A 21173-nucleotide genomic window follows, 5' to 3' on the forward strand; every position below is an offset into this window, starting at 1 on the left:
AGATACTAAGGAGGCTGAGGCAGGAGAATGGCGTGAACCTGGGAGGCGGAGCTTGCAGTGAGCCTAGATCGCGCCACTGCACTCCAGCCTGGGTGACAGAGAAAGACTCCGTCTCAAAAAAAACAAAAAAAAAAAAAAAAAAAAAAAAAAACAAAAAAAAAGTTGACTTACATTGGACACAGGTAGTAAAGAATACTGTGGGATTTGACACATTTTTGTTAAAGTCTGCTTTTACTTAATTGAGGACAAATAATGTTAACGGAACTTGCTGTGTTTGTGTGTTTCCTCCTTATCTCCCTTTTCAGCTATGTGATGATGATGCCATTTAAACGACAGGCTCTAGTGGAATTTGAAAACATAGATAGTGCCAAAGAATGTGTGACATTTGCTGCAGATGAACCCGTGTACATTGCTGGTCAACAGGCTTTTTTCAACTATTCTACAAGCAAAAGGATCACTCGGCCAGGAAATACTGATGATCCATCAGGAGGCAACAAAGTTCTTCTGCTCTCAATTCAGAATCCGCTTTATCCAATTACAGTGGTATGTGTTTTAGTATGACAAATGAAATTAAAAGTGATTTTGCAATTTGCCTCCAGAGTGACTGGTCTGTAGTTTTTTCCTTGCCATCTAGATACTAGAAAATAGTTTTTTTAATTTTGAAAATCTTGACTATCAAGTTTAATGAAGAAAGAAAAAATGCTGAGCACCATAGTTAAAAAGATAAGCACAATTGTCATAATTAAATAGGCACATTGAAATTTTTAACGTATAATCAGTACCAGTTCTGTTTTTGATAATAAGGAATTATAGACAGACTTGTTTGAAATCACTCAAAAAATCTCTGTCACCCGTATGCCAGCATATATATAAGAGCATCTACTAGGTAATGACAGAATCCCATGTTACGGTAAGATGCACGTATCATTATGAACTATTTTGCATAGCTTGTTAAAAATCTGTCTTTGATTTACTTTAAATTCCTTGCTTCTTTACTCTTTTGAAAAGTGTTATTGGTAGAAGTTTTAAAAAGGATTTGTTTCCAGAACCAGTTTTCTTCCTACTCACATGCTGTTTCATAATAAGCTAGTAACACAGACACTTAATTTTTGTAATGAATAGAAGAACATCACAGTAAGGGGAAACTTCAGTTGGTATCATATGTAGTCTGGGCATATGATACTGGGACATAACTTAAAGCATAAGATATTCTTTGGATTTAATTAGACATTTTGTATTTTAAATATAGACTTATTAATATATAGTATTAATATATTTATAATATTCGGTGTTGGGAAAACATATAACTAATCTAGTGTGGTACTCCTTTTTGTTATATCTCTGGTGTGTAACAATGCGGCTGTGTAAATTATAGATGCTCAAGAAATTTCTTGATAGTTGAATAATTACTTCTAAGTAGTAGGTATTTAGATTCTTAGATGACTCAGGTGTCTTGTTTAGTGACATGTAACTGTATGGTCTTCCTTGGGTCTTTTCTTTATAGCCATTGTCCCTTGAAAAATGAGTACCAGAGTTGTTCTAATATTATCTCTTAATATACATATTTATTACTATAACACAAGTGATTATAATATTAAACATTTCAGTGTCACATTCGGAAAAAATATTCATTGATTATAGTTTTGGTTTATTAATTTTATATCATCAGAAGTTATTTTAGTCACCTGTTAAGAAAATAAAAATTGAGGATTCATTTAGAAGATAAAATAGGTGACAGTGCTTTCCAACTGTTCCACTGGAACTTCTTTAATGTGGGTGTATTGTGTAGGTGAAGAAATAACTTAAGATTTATTAAAGTATAATAATTTTAGGCCAGCATGGTGGCTCATACCTATAATCTTAGTACTTTAGGAGACTGAGGTAGTAGGATCCCTTGAGCTCAGGAGTTTGAGACAGCCTGGACAACATAGTGAGACTCTGTCTCTACAAAACATGAAAAAATTAACCTTGTGTGGTGGTGCATGCCTTGAAGTCTCAGCTCCTTGGGAGGCTGAGGTGGGAGATCGTTTCAGCCTGGGAAGTCAGGGCTGTAGGGAACTGTGATCGTGCCACTGCACTCTAGCCTGGGCAACAGTGTGAGACCCTGTCTCAAAAAAAAAAGTAATAATTTTAAAAATTAATTTTATTAATCAATAGAAATGACATCTTGACAGTTGATGGTTTTTTTTTTTTTTTTTTTTTGAGATGGAGTCTTGCTCTGTCGCCCAGGCTGGAGTGCAGTGGCGCAGTCTTGGCTCACTGCAAGCTCCGCCTCCCGGGTTCACACCATTCTCCTGCCTCAGCCTCTCCGAGTAGCTGGGACTACAGGCGCCCGCCACCACGCCCGGATAATTTTTTGTATTTTTAGTAGAGGCGGGGTTTCACCGTGGTCTCGATCTACTGACCTCGTGATCCGCCCGCCTCGGCCTCCCAAAGTGCTAGGATTACAAGTGTGAGCCACCGCGCCCGGCCACAGTTGATGGTTTTTAGGTAAAACAAAATGAAGTATAGCTTTAATGTCTTTTCAGGTGTAAAGTGTGAAGAAATCTTTTTCTTTTCCTTCATAGGATGTTTTATATACTGTATGCAACCCTGTTGGCAAAGTGCAACGTATTGTTATATTCAAGAGAAATGGGATACAAGCTATGGTTGAATATCCTTTATTTGTAAATTTTTATTGATGTGTAATTCATATGGATCTTATTTTTTCTGGCTTAAGCATTTCTAGACAAGTGGTGTTTACTTTGTCCTCTCACAAAAATCTACATGACTTAGATTTAAAAAATGAAACTGCAGTACTCATAGGGAATTTTACTATTTATGATAATAACTTGCTACGAGAAAGCAATCTAGTGCTTCCTTTTTAAGCTGTTAAATAACACTATTTGAAGATATGTACACTTGTACTATTTTGGAATTTATCCTAAGTGAACTTTTCTGACTCCCTCTTAAAGTAGTTTGGAAGTACCGAAACTTTAGAGTCCGTAAAATCTTACCTTTTTTATTGAACCTTTAAAATGGTAATGGTTTATGTAAGAACTTCTTTATGTTAAATTTGTCATACGTTGAGTAAGAAGAGCAAGTTAAAAAATAGTATAGATAATACACTTTCCCCCAAACTGGACCCATCTTAAATAATAATAGAGAAAACCCCAACCTCCGTATGCATGTGTATGCACAGAAGAAGGTAGGGATATACAGCAAACTCTTTAATAGTGCTTACTTCTGGCAAGGGACTTATGTTTTATCTTTTTTTTTTTTTTTTTTTTACCTTATATACCTTTGTGATTTTATTTTTTTAAGATTATGGACTTAAGTAATTTTTTAAAAAACTGATAACATTTTAGATAAAGTATTATAAAACTCTGCCTTCTCAGAAATATGTAAAAATTATGTATTTGTTTTGTATTATTTTGGCTCTTTGTAATGTTCTTCTTAAAGAGTAAAATCTTTTCTGTTTCAAGGTTGCAAGTTGTCCTTTGCTAGGGAATGAGACCATGCTCCATTATCTCCTCTGCTTTCCGATTTATAAAGTACTAATGATGACCTAAAAGAATTAAGGTAGATAGTTTGGTTGTATTACGTTTTCTTTGGTACCCTTGATTTTTTTTTTTTTTTTTTTTAGACGGAGTTTCGCTTTTTGTTGCCCAGGGTGGTCAAGTGATTCCCCTGTCTCAGCCTCCCAAGTAGCTGGGATGACAGGCACCTACCACCACACCCAGCTAATTTTTGTATTTTTAGTAGAGATGGGACTTCACCATGTTGGCTAGGCTGGTCTCGAACTCCTGAGCTCAGGCTTCACCTGGTTCAGCCTCCCAAAGTGCTGGGATTACAGGCGTGAGCAACTGTGCCCAGCCACCCTTGATCTTAAATTCTCCTGGCCAGGCACAGTGGCTCACGTCTGTGATCCCAGCACTTTGGGAGGCTGAGGCGGGCGGATCACGAAGTCAAGAGATCGAGACCATCCTGGCCAACATGGTGAAACCCCGTATCTACTAAAAAAATAAAAAATTAGCTGGGTGTGGTGGCACACACCTGTAGTCCCAGCTACTTGGGAGTCTGAGGCAGGAGAATTGCTTGAACCTGGGAGGTGGAGGTTGCATTGAGCCCAGGTCGTGCCACTGCACTCCAGCCTGGTGAGAGAGCGAGACTCCGTCTCAAAAACAAAACAAAACAAAAAATTCCTTAAAATTCATCCTGAAATTGGTAAAACATTTCCAGAAGTAAAAGAGCTACTTCTGATTTTTTTCAATCCTGTCCTTTGGGAGTGAATAATGATTAAGTATCAGATACCTTAAACCAAATTTCCTTAATAGAGCTTATGTTTGAATCAGTCCTTTGTGCCCAGAAAGCTAAAGCAGCACTCAATGGAGCTGATATATATGCTGGATGTTGCACACTAAAAATTGAATATGCACGGGTAAATATTTTTTTCAACACCCTACCCAAGAAATATTTATGCTTTGGATATACAGTTTGAACTTACATTATTTTCAATCTTAACAGCCAACTCGTCTAAATGTTATTAGGAATGACAATGACAGTTGGGACTACACTAAACCATATTTGGGAAGACGAGGTAGGTATTTTATACATTTTAGAATGTACTTAATCTGCTGACAGATTTTTACATGCAGTTAGATTCTTTTTTCCTGAGATGAGCTAGTTAATTCAAATGAAAACCTTGTTGATGAATGCTTTTGTTGCAAAAGGCCATGTAATGCTGGAAAATAACCTTGAACATTAGTGCCCCCTACTGGTATGTACTGAGCTATTTATATTTAGTTCAACAAGGAGCCCACACATTCAGGCACGCCCGCAGTTCAAGGACTTGCATTTCTCCAAGCAGCTCTCTCTCTTTGGAGGAGAGGAAACTGATTCAGAATATTCCTTACAAACTGCAAACTTGCACACTGCTTCTCTATGGAAAGGACTTTCCCCCAAGCTGGACGAGGCATTAAGAAGGATAGAGGACTCCAGCAGGCTGACTCTACACTTCATCATGCACAACATCGGCATCAGCAAAAAGCCCTCTGAAAAACTCAGACTCGCAATTCACCTTGACTGCATACTGCATGCACCATCACCCCAAGTTTTTAAAGGAGGACACTTAACAGTACTTCAGAATTGCATGGGATGAACACCATGATAGACTGTGCCCATTTATTCAAGTTGTATGTATATATTGGTCTGATTTCCCTTAAGGTTTCAGTTGTAGAATTTAAGACTTTCCACTAACGGAAACTAGACTTCATCTGCAATGTTGTAAATCTTAATGCCCATTACTGTGACTGTTTGCAGCTTAGATTCAAATTGTTAATTGGCAAATAACCAGGACCAGTTTATTAACAGGTCTTGGGAATTGATAATGCTCAACCAATCCACACAGATAGTAAAAATAAAAGGATTAGAAAGGTGCACACTTGCTGCATTGTTTACTTTTTAAATTTTTTGTTTTTTTCTCAATTGTCACTGAACAGAAATTCTAACATAATGAAAAGGTGCATTATATGTGAAAGACGTTCTTCTGTGTGGTTTGATTTTTGTAAAGTGGCTGTTTATAAGTTGTCACTTTTTGTAACAATTTAAGGTTATCACTGTCAATTTGTGTAACTAGAAATTTTGACATTTCAAATGTAGGTGAAAGTAACATGTCTGTTCAAGATAGAATATATTTAAACTTGATAAATCTGAAAATAAGAGCATTTCATTTGAGATGCATCTTCACCTATAAGTGCTAGATTTCATGAGCATAAATTTGACTAATAAAATTGTTCAACTAACTGTGTGGCAATTCTGGAATATACAAATTAAAATGTGGATCTTGTAAAAACAAGGGGGCTGCAGTATTGGCTACATCTTAACTACAATATTAGTGTTTGAACTACAGGTTGGAAAAACTCAAGATGAGTATGTCTGTAAAAGTAACTAGAAAAAAATTTTATGGCATACAAAATATCTTGGGCAGTGGGTACTCTATAGTGCATGTACTCTAGCAAAAAGAAACAGACAATGTGATGATTGATCTTTTGCATGTTTGCATATTTAGGTCTTTTAGATGATTGGCTCCTTTAACTCTCAATTCCCAGGAAATCATCTTGCCTTATGCATGAAATTGCAAATAGGTTTGTTTTGTAATGGAGCTTTGGCTAGACCCCATGTTTTTCACTACTTCTGGAAATCTGCTTGGCCTTGGGTTGGTACAGTTGATGTCAGTATTAGAAAGCAAATCCTTAGCACTGAAACAACAGGACACGTGGTTGATGAGAAATGTCTCACTTCTGTCAATTTACAGTTATTGACCACTTGGTTTTGTTTTTTTAAAAAATCTCATTTGAAATAGTTTTGGTTGCATTTTTCTCAGGGTCTCTTTAAACAGGTATAGATAAGCTTATTTTAATAGTGTTTACATCTATTCTTTTAAAAGGTCTGAAGTTTACACAAAGCCATCTGAGGTTAGTTCTTCATATAATTCTAGTCAGATAAGTTTAGAAATGTATAAGGTATATATGTGAATAGTGAAATATAATTAAAGCACATAAAACGGTTTTAGTTTATGCTTTGAAGGAAAATTTTTTGTTTCCCAATTCCTTACAGATATTTGTCTTGCAGGACCATAACAGTTTATGTTTTTGTTTCTGTATAGCTCTTAGCTTGCACTCAAGTTGATAGCTATTGAAACTGTTAGGTTGCTATCCCCAAATAACGACCTTCATAACATTTTTTTTTACCAAAAAAAAAAAAAAACCTTTTTTAAAAACATACCTTCACATTTTTCAAAGCCCTTTTCAGCTTGAATTACATTTTAGTGTAAAGAATCCCTAACCAGGACGCCAGGGAACCCCTTCAGAAATCTTAGAACCTGTAGATAGGTGCATCTTTTTGGGGAGAAGGTTCACAGCTTCCATCAGATCATTTGACTCTAGGAAAGCTTACCACTGTTTAGAAACATATATTTAGTGTTCAGCTTTCTGCTCACTTCTGTTTTATGTGACCTATTATGCAGTGAATACTTCAAATGAAGTGAATTATTAATGAGAATGTTTGGCTGAAAGATACCTTGGAAGATAATCTACTCTAACTCCTTCATTTATGAATGAAAATTGTTTCTGTGACTATACAGCAAATTAGTGGTTTAAGTTGGAATCATCTGATTCCCAACCCAGTTCTCTTTCCTTTATAGCACACTGTTAACTGTATCAATAAAACTGAGTCATGAAGACATTATGGTTGTTGTGGTTTTAAGATTCCTAGGTCAGATAAGGAATTGTATTTAGTGTTTGATGGCGTATGCTTAAGCAGAGGAACATTAACAGAATGGATTAGTAGGCTAGATTGGCTCAAAAGGAGTGAGACTTGCATGATGAGAGATGTTAGAAGCCATATAGTGGAAGGAACTGTGAATGTTAGGATTGAAGAAGAAATGACTTTGGGGAAATGGGGTCAGGGGGACAGTCATAATAACTTCTCGAGCATTTAGAAGAGGTTTTGGACAATGACTAAGTCTGTAAGGCCCTAAATGGGGTAGAATATGGGTAGAGGATCAATTTCTATACAATATAAAAATTAATTTTCTCACAATTTAGGGCTATCTGGAAATCTTGTTACTGGTTTTGGGTAAGCAGAAGCTAAATGGTCCCAACTGACAGAGATGATGTAAAGAGAATTTTTACATTGAATAAAAGTTAAACTAGATGGCCTCAGTCCCTTTCAATGACACAGTAACTTGGAATAGGTGATTAAAACTCTACTTCTCTAGACTGAAGTGAAAATTAAAGTATTTCTCATCTCCCATAAACCTCATTTGTTTAGGTGACTAAGGATATAGGTAAAGCCTCTCTGAATTTTCAAGGATTTGAATGACCAGAGTCTTAAGATACATATTTTTAAAAATCTTATTGGGCACTGTAATTTCATCAGCAAACTTTCTAAAAGTATTGTATAATGATTTTTAAAATTTACTAACCAACATAGGAGGTGCTATTTTAGAAACTTATAAGTAATTTTTTTGTTGATGTCTCTAATTAGATTTGGGAAAATTGGCATGCCTTTTCTGAAAATGTAGCTAGAATAAAAATTATCCTTTAGAGTATTGTAGTATTCTCATCCAATAATGTAGCCCCCTTGGTTAGCTTTATCTTGGCATCTTTAAAGTTTGGGAGTTGCTCATAGTCCTACCTGGTGTTATGGTCAATAGACAATGACCTATTCATGATACAATATGAGCCAGTGATGTGAACATTTTCAGCTCTCAAGTCAGGTGTTTGTAAATATGTGCATATACTTATAAAATACTCTGTGTTTACTGATTGTGAAACCATGTAATACAGGTTGTTGTTGGCTTATGCTGAAACTTCTTGAAAGAAGCCCACTTTGAAAATGTGTTGCTGTTGAAGCTAATAGTATGATTCAGGTACTGTCTTTCAAAAGTACTGCACTTAAAGCTTGTTTTAAAGACATGTATTGGTAAAAACTTCTGTACAGTGTCAAACTTCTAGCATTGTGTACATTCACTTTCTGAAAAGTATCCATTCTTCCTTAAATTTGAAAGCGTGATTGTATTTGGCATTTGCCAAAAAGATATATTCAAGTTAAGTGGAATTTGTTAGATAGAATTAATTTTTTACACTCTTGGTGTTGTGTTTAAATTGGATATGAATGGATGTTTAAAGTTAACCAGGAATCGTATTTCTTTTATGAATTGTTGTATTGGATGTTTTGAATGGGTGTTTCCCATCTGAGAACTCTGTTAAGTACTTGGGTCAAAATTGTTAAAACCATGTTTCTACTTTTGTGTCAGATAGAGGAAAGGGTCGCCAGAGACAAGCCATTTTGGGAGAACACCCTTCTTCGTTTAGACATGATGGCTATGGTAAGTTGTCAAGGCAGAAAGAAGGTAGTATAGATGAACTGTTTGACTTGCTGCGTTTCTGATGAAGTATGGCACATTTCTTGTCTCTCTATTTTTCCTGTGCATCTGCCTTGGTTTGTATAGGATCAGTCCCTTATAATGTACCCCCAGGAGTTGTCTAAAATTTGTTTTCTTAGGATATTGATTAAAAAAAAAAAAAATCCTTGAGATAAGTGAGAGCTACTAGTTGGGGATTGAATACTTTTTTGCCATTATATTTTGGTTTGGTTTTGATTTTTAATGGATTCTGGCTTGTAAGAGGACCAGAAAGAAGAATTATTGTTCAGTAAGTGTATTTTCTTTCATTCTAGCAATTAGGAACAAAGAGGAATTTTGAGTGATAAAAGCAGAAAGAATAGGGTATTTGTCAAAAAGGAAACATGCTTATATTTAGACTCACCTTTTAGTTCTATAGCTGGTATTTTGGCTTCAGTTAAATTTGTTCATATTTATTCCCCTTTTAAAACTTCTCAGCTTTTACTGTTTGCTATGTTGATAAGATTATGGAACCTAGAATAATAATCTGCCCCAGGAAAAAATTACGTAACGTTAGGTATCAAACTATTGTTCTTATAAGTAGAATCTTTTAACTAGCTGTAAATTGTTTGAAAATATTCTTTAGTTTTTAGTGGTAGTTATTGACTCTACCTATTCTGTGCTTTAAAGTTGAAGCACAATACTATTAAAGGTGGCAGAAAATAGAAATTGCTATATTGTAGTCTTGGGATTGGTCACTGAAAAGCACCTGGTATTGCCTATTGTCCTAAATGGTTCAAATTGCCTACATATTTACTTTAGTGGCCATTCTTAGCTGTGAGTTTTAGCTTATTTTCTAGTGTTTTTCTTTTGAACTCTAGTAGTGTGTGCGTGTGTCTTCAAGGTTCCATAGTCTATATGGCAGAAAAGATTGAAACCATGTTTTGTCAAAACAGTAAGTGTGGTATAGAATGAAAATCTTACTGCAGTTGGTTTAGTGAATGTGTACCTTGATTATTTTTCTTAGTTATTCCTGTAGCAGAGTAAATATTAAACATGGTTGTGTGGGTAGTTCTGATCCTGCAGTAAAAAAACATTGGGTGTCTTTTGCACTTTGATAATGGAGGGTTACAAAAAATTTGCCTTTACAAGTTTGTAGTATAGTTGTAGAGTCATGGCAGTCAGCTGAAGGCTAAAAACTGGTTAAATATTTTGCCAAAGCGGATTAGAAAAATCTGTGAAAGAATAAATGAAGGACAAGGAACTCTACTGTAGTAGTGTGGAAACAGATTTTTTCTTAGTATAAGTCCGCCTTCCTTTATAAAATATTTTACCGAAAAATAGTATAAGCAAAATATGTTATATACCCTGCAAAAATTTTTTATTTTTAGAAAACCTATTGTGAAATTCTTTTGATAGTTGCGGTGGGATTATGTAGGGGGGTATCCATTCTGAGCTATGTCCATTAAGATATTTAATCTCAGGTTAATTTGTTCTATTTTTCTAGGGAAGTAAGCAGAATTGGGGTATAGGAGGAAAGAGAGTGAATAAAGAGGCAGAGAAGTAAGATGAGTAATAGGGGAAAAAGCAAAGATGGGGGATGTGTGCTAGTGATATTGAGCCTTTTTACAAATATTGCAAATCACACATGTATCCCTTCAGATCAGCACTTCAGCAAAACAGGTTTACTTGCATTTTGGGATCACCTTATAGATGACCTTTCCTTTTCCTATGTGATGACTATAAGAAAGGGAATAGAAAGAGTTAATTATGGTTCAGGACCCATAGATTCCATCAGATTAAGTTTATTCATTGGTTTATTAGAGCAGTATGAAATCTGTGTGAATCATCACAATTCTTTACATCTTTTGATTTGGGAAGTCCAGACGTAATGATATGAACTGGTAGAAGCTTTCATAGTTGAACCATGGCAGAAATTGATATATAGATTTATTTGCTATAAGCTCAAGAAGAGTTTGTGTATTAATTTGTAGCATCTTTGGATATGGTTTGTAGACCAAAGATTTTAAAGCTTGAAAGATGAAAAATGCCTTCAAGATGTTAATATACCATTTATGTAGCATTTTTCCATGTCAGTTTTTTAAATATTTGAAGCATTAGTTTTTTAAACACCCAGACTTTCTATTATCAATGTAGTGTAGAAAACTTTTAAAAGACTTCTGATTTTTCTTATCTTAAATAATGTAGGTAATACTTTAAGTAGTATAGATAAGATAATTTAATAATGATGGCTCAAAGTCATAATTATAAACATCAGTTATTCTTTTGGACTGATTGTGGTTGTTACTTAGGACAGTAGATCTCAGAGGTTTTGGACTTTAGCCACTATACAAAGAGTAAAAGTTTCCACTGCCTGTCTACCATGTGTCTTCCTACTTCCATGAAAAAGAAAATTTAGTGTGATGATAGTGAAGTGTCGTTACTGTACAAGCAAATGGTAGGTGACAGGGAGGCAGTATGTTATGTATATGTACTTTTGCAATAGGAATAAGAATAATTGATACTTGAATCTTGGTGTGTGTATAAGAGTCTAAATTACAGGCTAAAATAATTACTAAACAGTCTAAAACCTAATTACTAAACAGCCGCTCATATGGATTGTTTTGTTAAACTACCGATTGCCAATAAAAGGAGTAGTTGAAATCCATGACCAATTTAAGGAGACACTGATGATACATTGATAAAATATTCCTCCCTAAAATTGCAGAAATTCACACTGTGTTTGTGTGTGCTTGGTGGTAGTGTTACTGTGTTAAGAATGGCAGCTGTTGTTAGAATACCGAAAATTGGAGTCTACCATAAGCTCTAATAGTATGTTATGAATACCAAAATTCAGTAGTTCTTAGTAACTCACTTGGTAGATAGATGACAGTTGTCCCTTAGTCCTGTGTACAAGTGCAACTCAGTGGCATTACATACTCTTTACTTCTTGAGAAATAGAGAAAGGACTTGGTTTTTTGGATTGGTTTTGCACATCAGGGGGACCTTTGCATGTACCCTAGATGATGCTTCTGTTATTATTAGGAGCATCTAAGATGTGAAGGGTTTCTGTTTCTAAGCTGCATGTCTCCATCTTAGTTGCTGCTTTTGAGTTCCTCTGCCTTCTTATTGCTGTAAAATGTGCCCTATGCCTACTTTGAGTGTCATTTTCTCCACCCTCATTTCTTTTCATTCTGCACTCTAGCTTTATTTTTTGTTACATCTGTTGTGGATGGGAAAAACAGATAAAGTTGTTTAAAGCTACTCTAAAGTTAGCAAGTTAATCTTAATGAGGATTCTCAATGTAAGAGACATAGATTTGTGTGTTTCTGCTGAAATAGTTTTAGATACTCAGGCATTATTTCCTTCTGGGTTCTTGATATTGTTTCAAAAAATGGAAGTTGTAGAGTAATAAGACACCTGTGTGTAGTTATTAGAATTAGGGGAATAAGATACCAACCCAAAAGTACATAGTAAAATATATTCAAGGAAACAACTTTTCAGTGGAACTGAAGAGGTTCTTTTTGTTATATCTGAAGAGGTTTTTTGTTATAACTGAAGAGGTTCTTTTTGTTATATCTGTATAGAGATAACTTCCTAGATTTCACTGTACATGTAATATTATTACTCCTCCAAAAGACATTGGCAGGAGGTTTATTTTTTAAATTTGAGGTATAATTTGTATGCAGTGGCCCCAGATTTTACATTCATTTTCTTAACCACCCCATAGCCTTTTTTGTTAAACTATAATTTTTTAAAAATATAAACTTATAGCCTGGTGTATGCAGGTATAGGTCAATATATATTGTATCTGGTGCAAATGAATACAGATTTTATTAATTTTCCTCAGGTTATACTGAAATAGTCATACATTTGAGTTTTCTTTGTACATCAAACTAGCTAATATTAAGAGTTTTTTTTTTGTGTGTTGCAGTATATCTACTAAAGTATTTACAAACAGAACTATACGTATATGTTAATTTATTTATTTTGATCATTTTTATAGGATCCCATGGTCCATTATTGCCTTTACCAAGTCGTTACAGAATGGGCTCTCGAGATACACCTGAACTTGTTGCTTATCCATTACCGCAGGCTTCTTCCTCTTACATGCATGGAGGAAATCCCTCTGGTTCAGTTGTAATGGTTAGTGGATTACATCAACTAAAAATGAATTGTTCAAGAGTCTTCAACCTGTTCTGCTTATATGGAAATATTGAGAAGGTAAGTTTCTCTTTATATTAGTTTCTTTTGCTAGGATATTCAGTGGTAATTCTGAAAAGGCTGCAAATATGCGTCTTCTCCTTGTATCAGGAATATCCAAATTCTTTCAGTAATGACCCACATAAGCTAAAAATCCATCATATAGGAACTCTGGAAAATGTTTTTTGTTGATAAGTAATAAGTATAGATTGTTGATACTACAAATATTTTTAAAATAACCAATATAAAAAGAAGTCTTAAAGCAGTAGTAATCAACCACTATGGTATGAGAGGCCTGAAGTCTATATTTTGGTGATCTCATTTCAAAGAGATTCTAGCATTTAACATGTTGAAAGAGCAGTTACTTTCATGGAGGGTATATATAAAAACAAGCTTCAGAGCCTAGCCAGAAGTTGTGAATTTCAGAAGAGTTCTAGAATTTATGCACTTGCGTCCTAAATGCCAGGGTTCTATTCTCTTCGGAGGAACCGTGTGCATTTAGCTCAATCAGTATTTGAAACTGACCCACTTTGATAGAAAGTGTCCAAAACTTTCTGTCTGGCAATTTACATATTTTGAAGGTCTTTAATAATTTTAACTTTATTATCAAATAACTGTATTTTCCCCCAATCTGCGAAGTTTTATTTATTGATACCGCACAAATGTGAGATAAATAGTTTTTGAAAGAATCATGGAAAATTTAACTAGGAAAATGAATGGTAGTCTTAAGTTACCAGTTGTTTGATAAAAACACTTGCTAATTTGAGTTTTAGTACTGTAGTAATGTGTTTTTTTCCCGTTTTAAGTGATTTTAGTGTTCTTTGCAACAATAAGTACTTGCAGCATGTGAGTCACTATGTGTGGGAGGGGAACATGGCTTGAGAAGTTGCTACATTTAGTTCTTAGTTCATTAATTCTAAAGCAACTCTTCAGAATTCTGAAACAAGAATTTTGTCAACCATTTGATCCCAGTAAAAAAACAAAACAAAACAAAACAAAAAGAAAATTCCACATTTGGTCTGGGGGATAACATATGGGATACTTATACTTGTGTAACTGGCCAAGAATACATGGGATAGGTTTAGTAGCATTGGGAGAAGTATTATTTTCACACAGACACTTTATCTTAGACCCAAGTGTTAAGTGGAGGGAATGCATGTTTGATAATTAAATGGGCTTTAATGTATATTTTAACTTTATATTTTCTTTTTGTGCTTTTCACGTATGCAGACAATCAGAATCAGGCAATTTAATCAACAACTTTAGTAGATCTTTGTCTTTTGTGTTATGAACTAATTGTCTCATATGATTTAGAAACTCAAATTACTTTTTCTAATAAAACTTAGATTTTTTGTATGTTATTTCACTAATTCTAGTCTCTTTCACCCTACATTTCCCAAGTTTTTTTTTTATAAAACATTTTAAGGCCGGGCGCGGTGGCTCACGCTTGTAATCCCAGCAGTTTGGGAGGCTGAGGCTAGCGGATCACGAGGTCAGGAGATCGAGACCATGGTGAAACCCCGTCTCTACTAAAAAAAAAATACAAAAAAAAAAAAAAAAAACATTTTAAATGATAAGCTATGATACGTTGAACTCAAACTATCATAATCCTTTAAAGATCCATATATAGTTAATTTTTTCTAACTTTCTTTTGGAGATTTACCAATACAAGAACCACATATTTAATGTGTATCTTTAGTCACTATTAGATTTGTAGATAGTCATTGGATTAAATCAAGGGAGAGGAATTTTGTCCATGAGAAGACAAGAGATTTCAAATAAAGAGGAAAAATCCTGTTACGACTGAGTTTTGTTCAAGTACAGGTGGAGTATATCCTATTAAAGTGGGTAGTTGAAGTGATGGAAATAGAAGCCATGTTGCATTTGTTATGTAAATACATTTTCAGTATTCTTTAAAGGTCAATAGATAAGAAGGAAATAAGTTCAAGGTGTCATCTATGCCATTGGTACAGGAGTCCTCCCTTATCCACAGTTTTGCTTTCAGTTACTCACTGTTAACTGCTCCAACAATAGGTGACTACAGTAAAATAAGATATTGTGAGAGAGAGCATGTTCACGTAATTTTTATTATAGTAGATCATTTATAATTTTTCTATTATTTTATTAGTCTATTACTGTGCCTAATTTATAAATTAAACTTTATCATAGGTATGTATGTACAAGAAAAAGCATAGTATATATATGCTATGCTTATATATAGTATATACTATGTTTAATCTCTGTCTCTATCTATCTATCTATCTAATTATCTTTCAGTACTGTCTGCAGTTTTTTTGTGTGTTTGCTGTGTGTTTGCTTTTGAGACAAGGTCTTGTTCTATCGCCAAGGCTGGAGTACAGTGGCACAGTCATAGATTACTTCAGCCTCTAGCTCTTGGACACAAGCAATCCTGCCTCAGCCTCCTGAGTAGCTGGGACTACAGGTGCATGCCACTATGCCCAGCTGGTTTTTATGTTTTTTTTTTTTTTTTTTTTTTGTAGAGATAGGGTCTCAACTATGTTGCCCAGGCTGGTCTGAAGCTCCTAGGCTCAAACAAGCATCCCACCTTGGCCTCTCAAAGTGCTGGGATTACAAGTGTGAGCCGCTGCACCAGGCATTGTCTGCAGTTTGAGGCATCCATTGGGGTTCTTGGAATGTATCCCTCAAAGATGAGGGGGAACTACTGTACTTAATAGCCACTTAGGGACTTCCCAAGGGCTAAGCACTATGCTGAATGATATCGTACTTTATACCTTCTAACCCTTACAGCATTATATTCTAAAACTGGAAATAGTACAAGAGGGTAAGTATGGCCTCTGCCCAAACTGTCATGAAATAACGTGTGTTCCCCTATGTTGCACAAGCCTTCCTGTGACCATGCTATCTCAAGGCTATTTTGTATTATTTCTTACATAGCATCTTGTTTACTGCATTAACAGAATTCTACATAGTTTGTAATTACTATTTGTTTACTTTTAAATTTCTGACTTAACTACTAGAATATAAGGTTCAAGGAGATGTCTGTTAACATTCGCTATTAAATCCCCAGTACCTACCACAGTGCTTATATATAAAACATATTAGACACTTAATAAATATTTCTTGAAAGAATAAATATTAACGAGTGCTGCCAGATGGTATTATCTGTATTTTCAGCGACAATCCATGGCTCAGAGAAGTTAAGTATATTGCCCTCAAATCACACAATTAATACATAACAGAGTTAGGGTAAGCCTGTGCTGTTCTTCAGTGGGCTATACAATAGTAGTATAGTGTTCCTTTTTAACTATTGAATTTTGATAAGAGTTAAGGGTATCTCATAACATGGCAGAATATAGTTAAAATCCAGGTGATCTTCCGTATGTTACTTTAACCACTTAGGTTGTATTGTCTTTTAAAAATTCTGTTACTGTAAAAGGGAATTAAATGGTCACGTTTTCGGGATTTTGTGTTTACAGGTAAAATTTATGAAGACCATTCCTGGTACAGCACTGGTAGAAATGGGTGATGAGTATGCTGTAGAAAGAGCTGTCACACACCTTAATAATGTCAAATTATTTGGGAAAAGACTTAATGTTTGGTAATTATCTATCTTAAATGATAAATTTTAAAAAATATTTTAAAATCTTTGTCTTTTTATTAGAGACATTAATGTCAACTTGAGAATATTTTAATGTAACTGAGGGCACATCTGAAACAACAGCTGTAATACTGTTATTTTAGACAAGAGTTAGGGTCGTATCACTCAGATTTTGCTTAGCTATACCTGCTTTTTAGTTTTGTGATGGTAAAACATGTTAAAATGGGCAAGTTTTTATGTTAAAGTTTTCTAATATGAGAATATATTTAATAGGTTTTTTTCTAATTGATGTCTAAACTACAAGAGTGATTGATTATAACCCAAACGACATCCTCTATTTAAGTAGCTCTATGTATGCCTTTTTTGGTTAAGATTTATGCAAGCAAAATATATTAGCATTCTCAGACTACTTGCTGCTTTTTATCTAACAAAGTACTTTTGTATGTCTTTTCTTTCCAATCTTTAGCGTGTCTAAACAACATTCAGTTGTTCCAAGTCAAATATTTGAGCTGGAGGATGGTACGAGTAGCTACAAAGATTTTGCAATGAGCAAAAATAATCGCTTTACAAGTGCCGGCCAAGCATCTAAGAATATAATCCAGCCACCCTCCTGTGTTTTGCATTATTATAATGTTCCATTGTGTGTCACAGAAGAGACCTTCACAAAGGTAGGCACTGAAATACAAATGTGTATAGAATGTTGCTATTTCCTATTTTAAAATCTGTTTTAGCTTCATTTTGAAGTCTTCTTGCTCATTCTTTTGCTTTTGATATTATTAGTATTTTATTTACTTGGTACTGGATAGTTTATTCTTTGACCATTGTACTTTTCTGGCCTCCATTCCTCATTGGTCTTCGTTGATTTGTGGCTCAATCCTTTTGAGAGTTGGAATTAGAATGAGATCATCTTACTCCTGCATGCAGAAAGTTATTTAAAGACATATCATGTCTTTAAATCTCACCCATAACAAAATTTTCTCTATCCGTATCGTTTCCCCTAACTTAGAAAATGCTAAGTAGGAACTGTAAGAAATGCTTCAGATAAGAAATGATTTTGTGGAACTCTACTCCCTACCTTAAGTACTAGATAAATCCTGGTCAACTCTGAGAATGTATATTCTATTTAACAAACCTGTGGTTTTATTGTATAGCACTAAGTTACTTAATATAGTTTATAGAATTTTACTGTTTTTAATTGATTTTCTCATACAGCTTGATATTAATGTAAAAACATACTTGATTTAATCCATTCATTCGATAATTAAAACTTAAATTCTGCCATAAAGTTTACTTTCTGTAAAAAAGGGGGATATTATTTTGGCTATATTTGTAATGAAGTTTTACTTTCTTTGGCAGTTGTGTAATGACCATGAAGTTCTTACATTCATCAAATATAAAGTGTTTGATGCAAAACGTAAGTGAACAGTCTCTCTTTTAAAGTTTTCTGGTCAAGTTGGTGATAAGTAATAATAACTGAGTTTGTGTTTTTTTGTTTTAGCTTCAGCCAAAACACTTTCTGGGCTATTAGAATGGGAGTGCAAAACTGATGCAGTAGAAGCGCTTACAGCACTGAATCACTATCAGATAAGAGTCCCGAGTAAGTAAAATGTTTTATTTGTGTCGTAATTATTTAGTGCCAGTTACCTTCACAGAAACATTCATGGTAATATAAAAATAACACTTAATAGGGTGCTTAAAAAAATACAGATAAATACAAAAAAGAAAGGCATATTAATTCCTGTATTAGTTATCTATTGCTGTATAACAAATTGCCATAAAATTTAGCATCTTAAAACAGCAAACATTTATTATCTTACTATTTCTGAGGGTTAGTATTTTGGGTGCATTTCAGCTGGGTGATTTGGGCTTAGGATCTTTCATGAAGTTGCAGTCAAATTGTTGTCTAAGTCTGCAGTAATCTCAGGGCTTGACTGAAGCCAGAAGATCCACCCCCAGGCGCACTCATATGGTTGTGTGTAGGCTCAGTCAAGCCACATTGGCCTTTTCATGGTAGCTGACTTCTCTCTGAGTGATCCAAGAGATAAATCAACAATTTTTTTATAACCTAACATTGGAAGTGGCATACCATCACTTAACGTTATAATTTTTTTAGTCACAGAGACCAAACGTAGTACAGTGAGTGTAGAAGGGGACTATACAGGGTGGGAGTACCAGGAGGTTGGAATTACCTTCAAGCTATAGCTTCCACAATCCCTGCTGATCATTTTAGAGGAAAGCAATACATGCATATGTTTAAAAAGCTCAGACAGTACATAAAGGTACAAAATGAAAAGTTAAAGCTTTCTACAACCTCCAGCCTTTTGTCTAGTTCTTTTTTCTTCCCTAGTGTGTATATAAAATTACATATATTTTTAAAACTTGACCGGGCACTGTGGCTCATGCCTGTAATCCCAGCACTTTGGGAGACTGAGGCGGGCGGATCGTCTGAGGTCAGGAGTTCGAGACCAGCCTGGCCAACGTGGCGAAACCCTGTCTCTACTAAAAAAAAAAAAATTAACCTGGTGTGGTGGCACACACTTGTAGTTTCAGCTACTTGGGAGGCTGAGGCAGGAGAATTGCTTGAACCCGGGAGGTGAGGTTGCAGTGAGACGAGATCACGCCATTGCCCTTCCAGCCTGGGCGGCAGAGCCAGACTCCGTCTCAAAAAAAAAAAAAAAAAAGAAAAAGATTCTTCTGTACATACTTTCCCGTGTCTTGCTGTTTTCACTTAATATATCTTGGAGCTATTTCTATATTGCCACATTCAAAGCTGCTTTTTTAAAGCATTTTCAGGATAGCTATTTATAGTCAAGATGTATTACAGTTTTGTCTTATTTACCCATCCCCCCACTGATGAACACTCTGGTTGCTTCTGTTTGTTTTTTTCTGTTATTGTAATAAACATCCTTATAGTCGCACTTTTTCATTTTTAAATTTTTTTTAGTTTTTAATTTTTTTTTTTTTTTTAATAGAGACAAGGTCTCACTGTGTTGCCCAGGCTGGTCTTGAACTCCTGAGCTCAAGTGATCCTCCTGCCTCAGCCTCCCAAAGTGCTAGGATTACAGATGTGAGCAACCACGACTGGTCAATAGTTGCACTTTCTAATGTGTGTTTGTAGGACAGTTTTTCAGTACTGTAGGGCATGAAGGTTTATAGTTAGGTAAAATGTTGCTAGATTGTACTTTATAAAGGTTGCACCAGTTTACATTACCAACCGTGGTATATGAAAGTATTCATTGCTCAGCACTCTTAGCAACACTGAGTGTTGTCAGATATTCAATTTTTACCAGTATGATAGATGAAAAATGGTATTCGGTTGTTTTAATTTGTGTCAAGTCAAGTGAAATTGTTACCCTGTTTGTCTCCATAATAGTAACAATGGCCTTTTTTGTTTTGTTTTGTTTTTTGTTTTTTGTTTTTCTTCTTTTTTGAGACGAGTCTCGCTCTGTCCCCCAGACTGTAGTGTAGTGGCACGATCTTGGCTCACTGCAACCTCCACCTCCTGGGTTCAAGCGATTCTCCTGCCTCAGCTTCCCAAGTAGCTGGGATTATAGGCACCCACCACCACACTCAGCTAATTTTTGTATTTTTGGTAGAGATGGGGTTTCACCACATTGGCCAGGCTGGTCTTGAACTCCTGGACCTCATGATCTGCCCACCTCGGCCTCCCGAAGTGCTGGGATTACAGGCATGAGAAAACTCAAGTCTAATTTTTGAAACTTTGTGCTGTGTAATTTACTTTGATCCTGGATCTAAAGGGTATTTAAATAATAGGGGAACATTTTAGGGTGTGGTGATGAATGATGGTTTAAAAAAGAGAAAAAAAAACACTAAATGATTTATGGGTGGAGTAACATCTGAAGTTTGCTTTAAAATATTCTAGCTTTCAAAACTATGTGTGAATGGTAGGTAGATGAAGTAAGACTGCCAAATATTGACCGTTATTGAAGCTGGGTGATAGGTATGTGGGGATTCATTAAACCTATCTACATTTTTGTGTATGTTTGAAAATTCCTTAATAAAAAGTTAAGTAAGAAACACCTTTTTTTTTTTTTTTTTTGAGACAGGGTCTTGCTCATCTCCTAGCCTGGAATGCAGTGGTGCAATCACGGCCCACTGCAGTCTCATCTTCCCTGAGCTCAAGTGATCCTCCCACCTCAGCCTCCCAAATAGCTGGGGCTATAGGAGTGCAACACCACACCCAGCTTATTGATGTATATTTGTTTATTTTTAAATTTTTTTACATGGAGGGATCCTGCTGTGTTGCCCAGGCTGGTGGTCTGGAACTCCTGGCCTCAAGCAATCCTCTGGCCTCAGCCTCCCAAGTTGCTGGGATTATAGGCAAAAGCCACAATGTCGGCTTTCTTCTCATTTTACTTTTAGTTAAAAAAAGGACATTTTATTAAGTATCAGTCAGGCTTAATTTTTGAGAGAAAGTTTTAAAAAGCTTTAAAGTTATATGAAATACCTTAGAGACAGTATATAGATTATAAACTATTTGGA

The 21173-nt window shown here is 35.1% G+C and overlaps 1 protein-coding gene across 7 annotated transcripts in view; it reads left to right on the plus strand.

Annotated features, from left to right (window-relative positions):
* The window catches only part of HNRNPLL (heterogeneous nuclear ribonucleoprotein L like), a 40599-nt gene that overhangs the window by 16717 nt on the left and 2709 nt on the right, over window positions 1-21173 (plus strand). For 3 of the 7 annotated variants that reach the window (XM_032176751.2, XM_058428380.1, XM_058428381.1), the window contains exons 3-12: window positions 306-543; window positions 2568-2653; window positions 4324-4420; window positions 4507-4579; window positions 8801-8872; window positions 12894-13111; window positions 16549-16670; window positions 17137-17338; window positions 18027-18084; window positions 18169-18267. In XM_032176751.2, coding sequence (XP_032032642.1) covers window positions 306-543; window positions 2568-2653; window positions 4324-4420; window positions 4507-4579; window positions 8801-8872; window positions 12894-13111; window positions 16549-16670; window positions 17137-17338; window positions 18027-18084; window positions 18169-18267 — 1265 coding nt within the window. Of the gene's footprint in view, window positions 1-305; window positions 544-2567; window positions 2654-4318; window positions 4421-4506; window positions 4580-8800; window positions 8873-12893; window positions 13112-16548; window positions 16671-17136; window positions 17339-18026; window positions 18085-18168; window positions 18268-21173 lie in introns of all 7 variants that reach the window. The other 4 variants (XM_058428377.1, XM_058428376.1, XM_058428379.1 and 1 more) reach the window with 3 other exon arrangements.

The sequence above is a fragment of the Hylobates moloch genome, unplaced genomic scaffold (genome assembly GCF_009828535.3).
Source record: "Hylobates moloch isolate HMO894 unplaced genomic scaffold, HMol_V3 SCAFFOLD_15, whole genome shotgun sequence".
NCBI classification, from domain to species: domain Eukaryota; kingdom Metazoa; phylum Chordata; class Mammalia; order Primates; family Hylobatidae; genus Hylobates; species Hylobates moloch.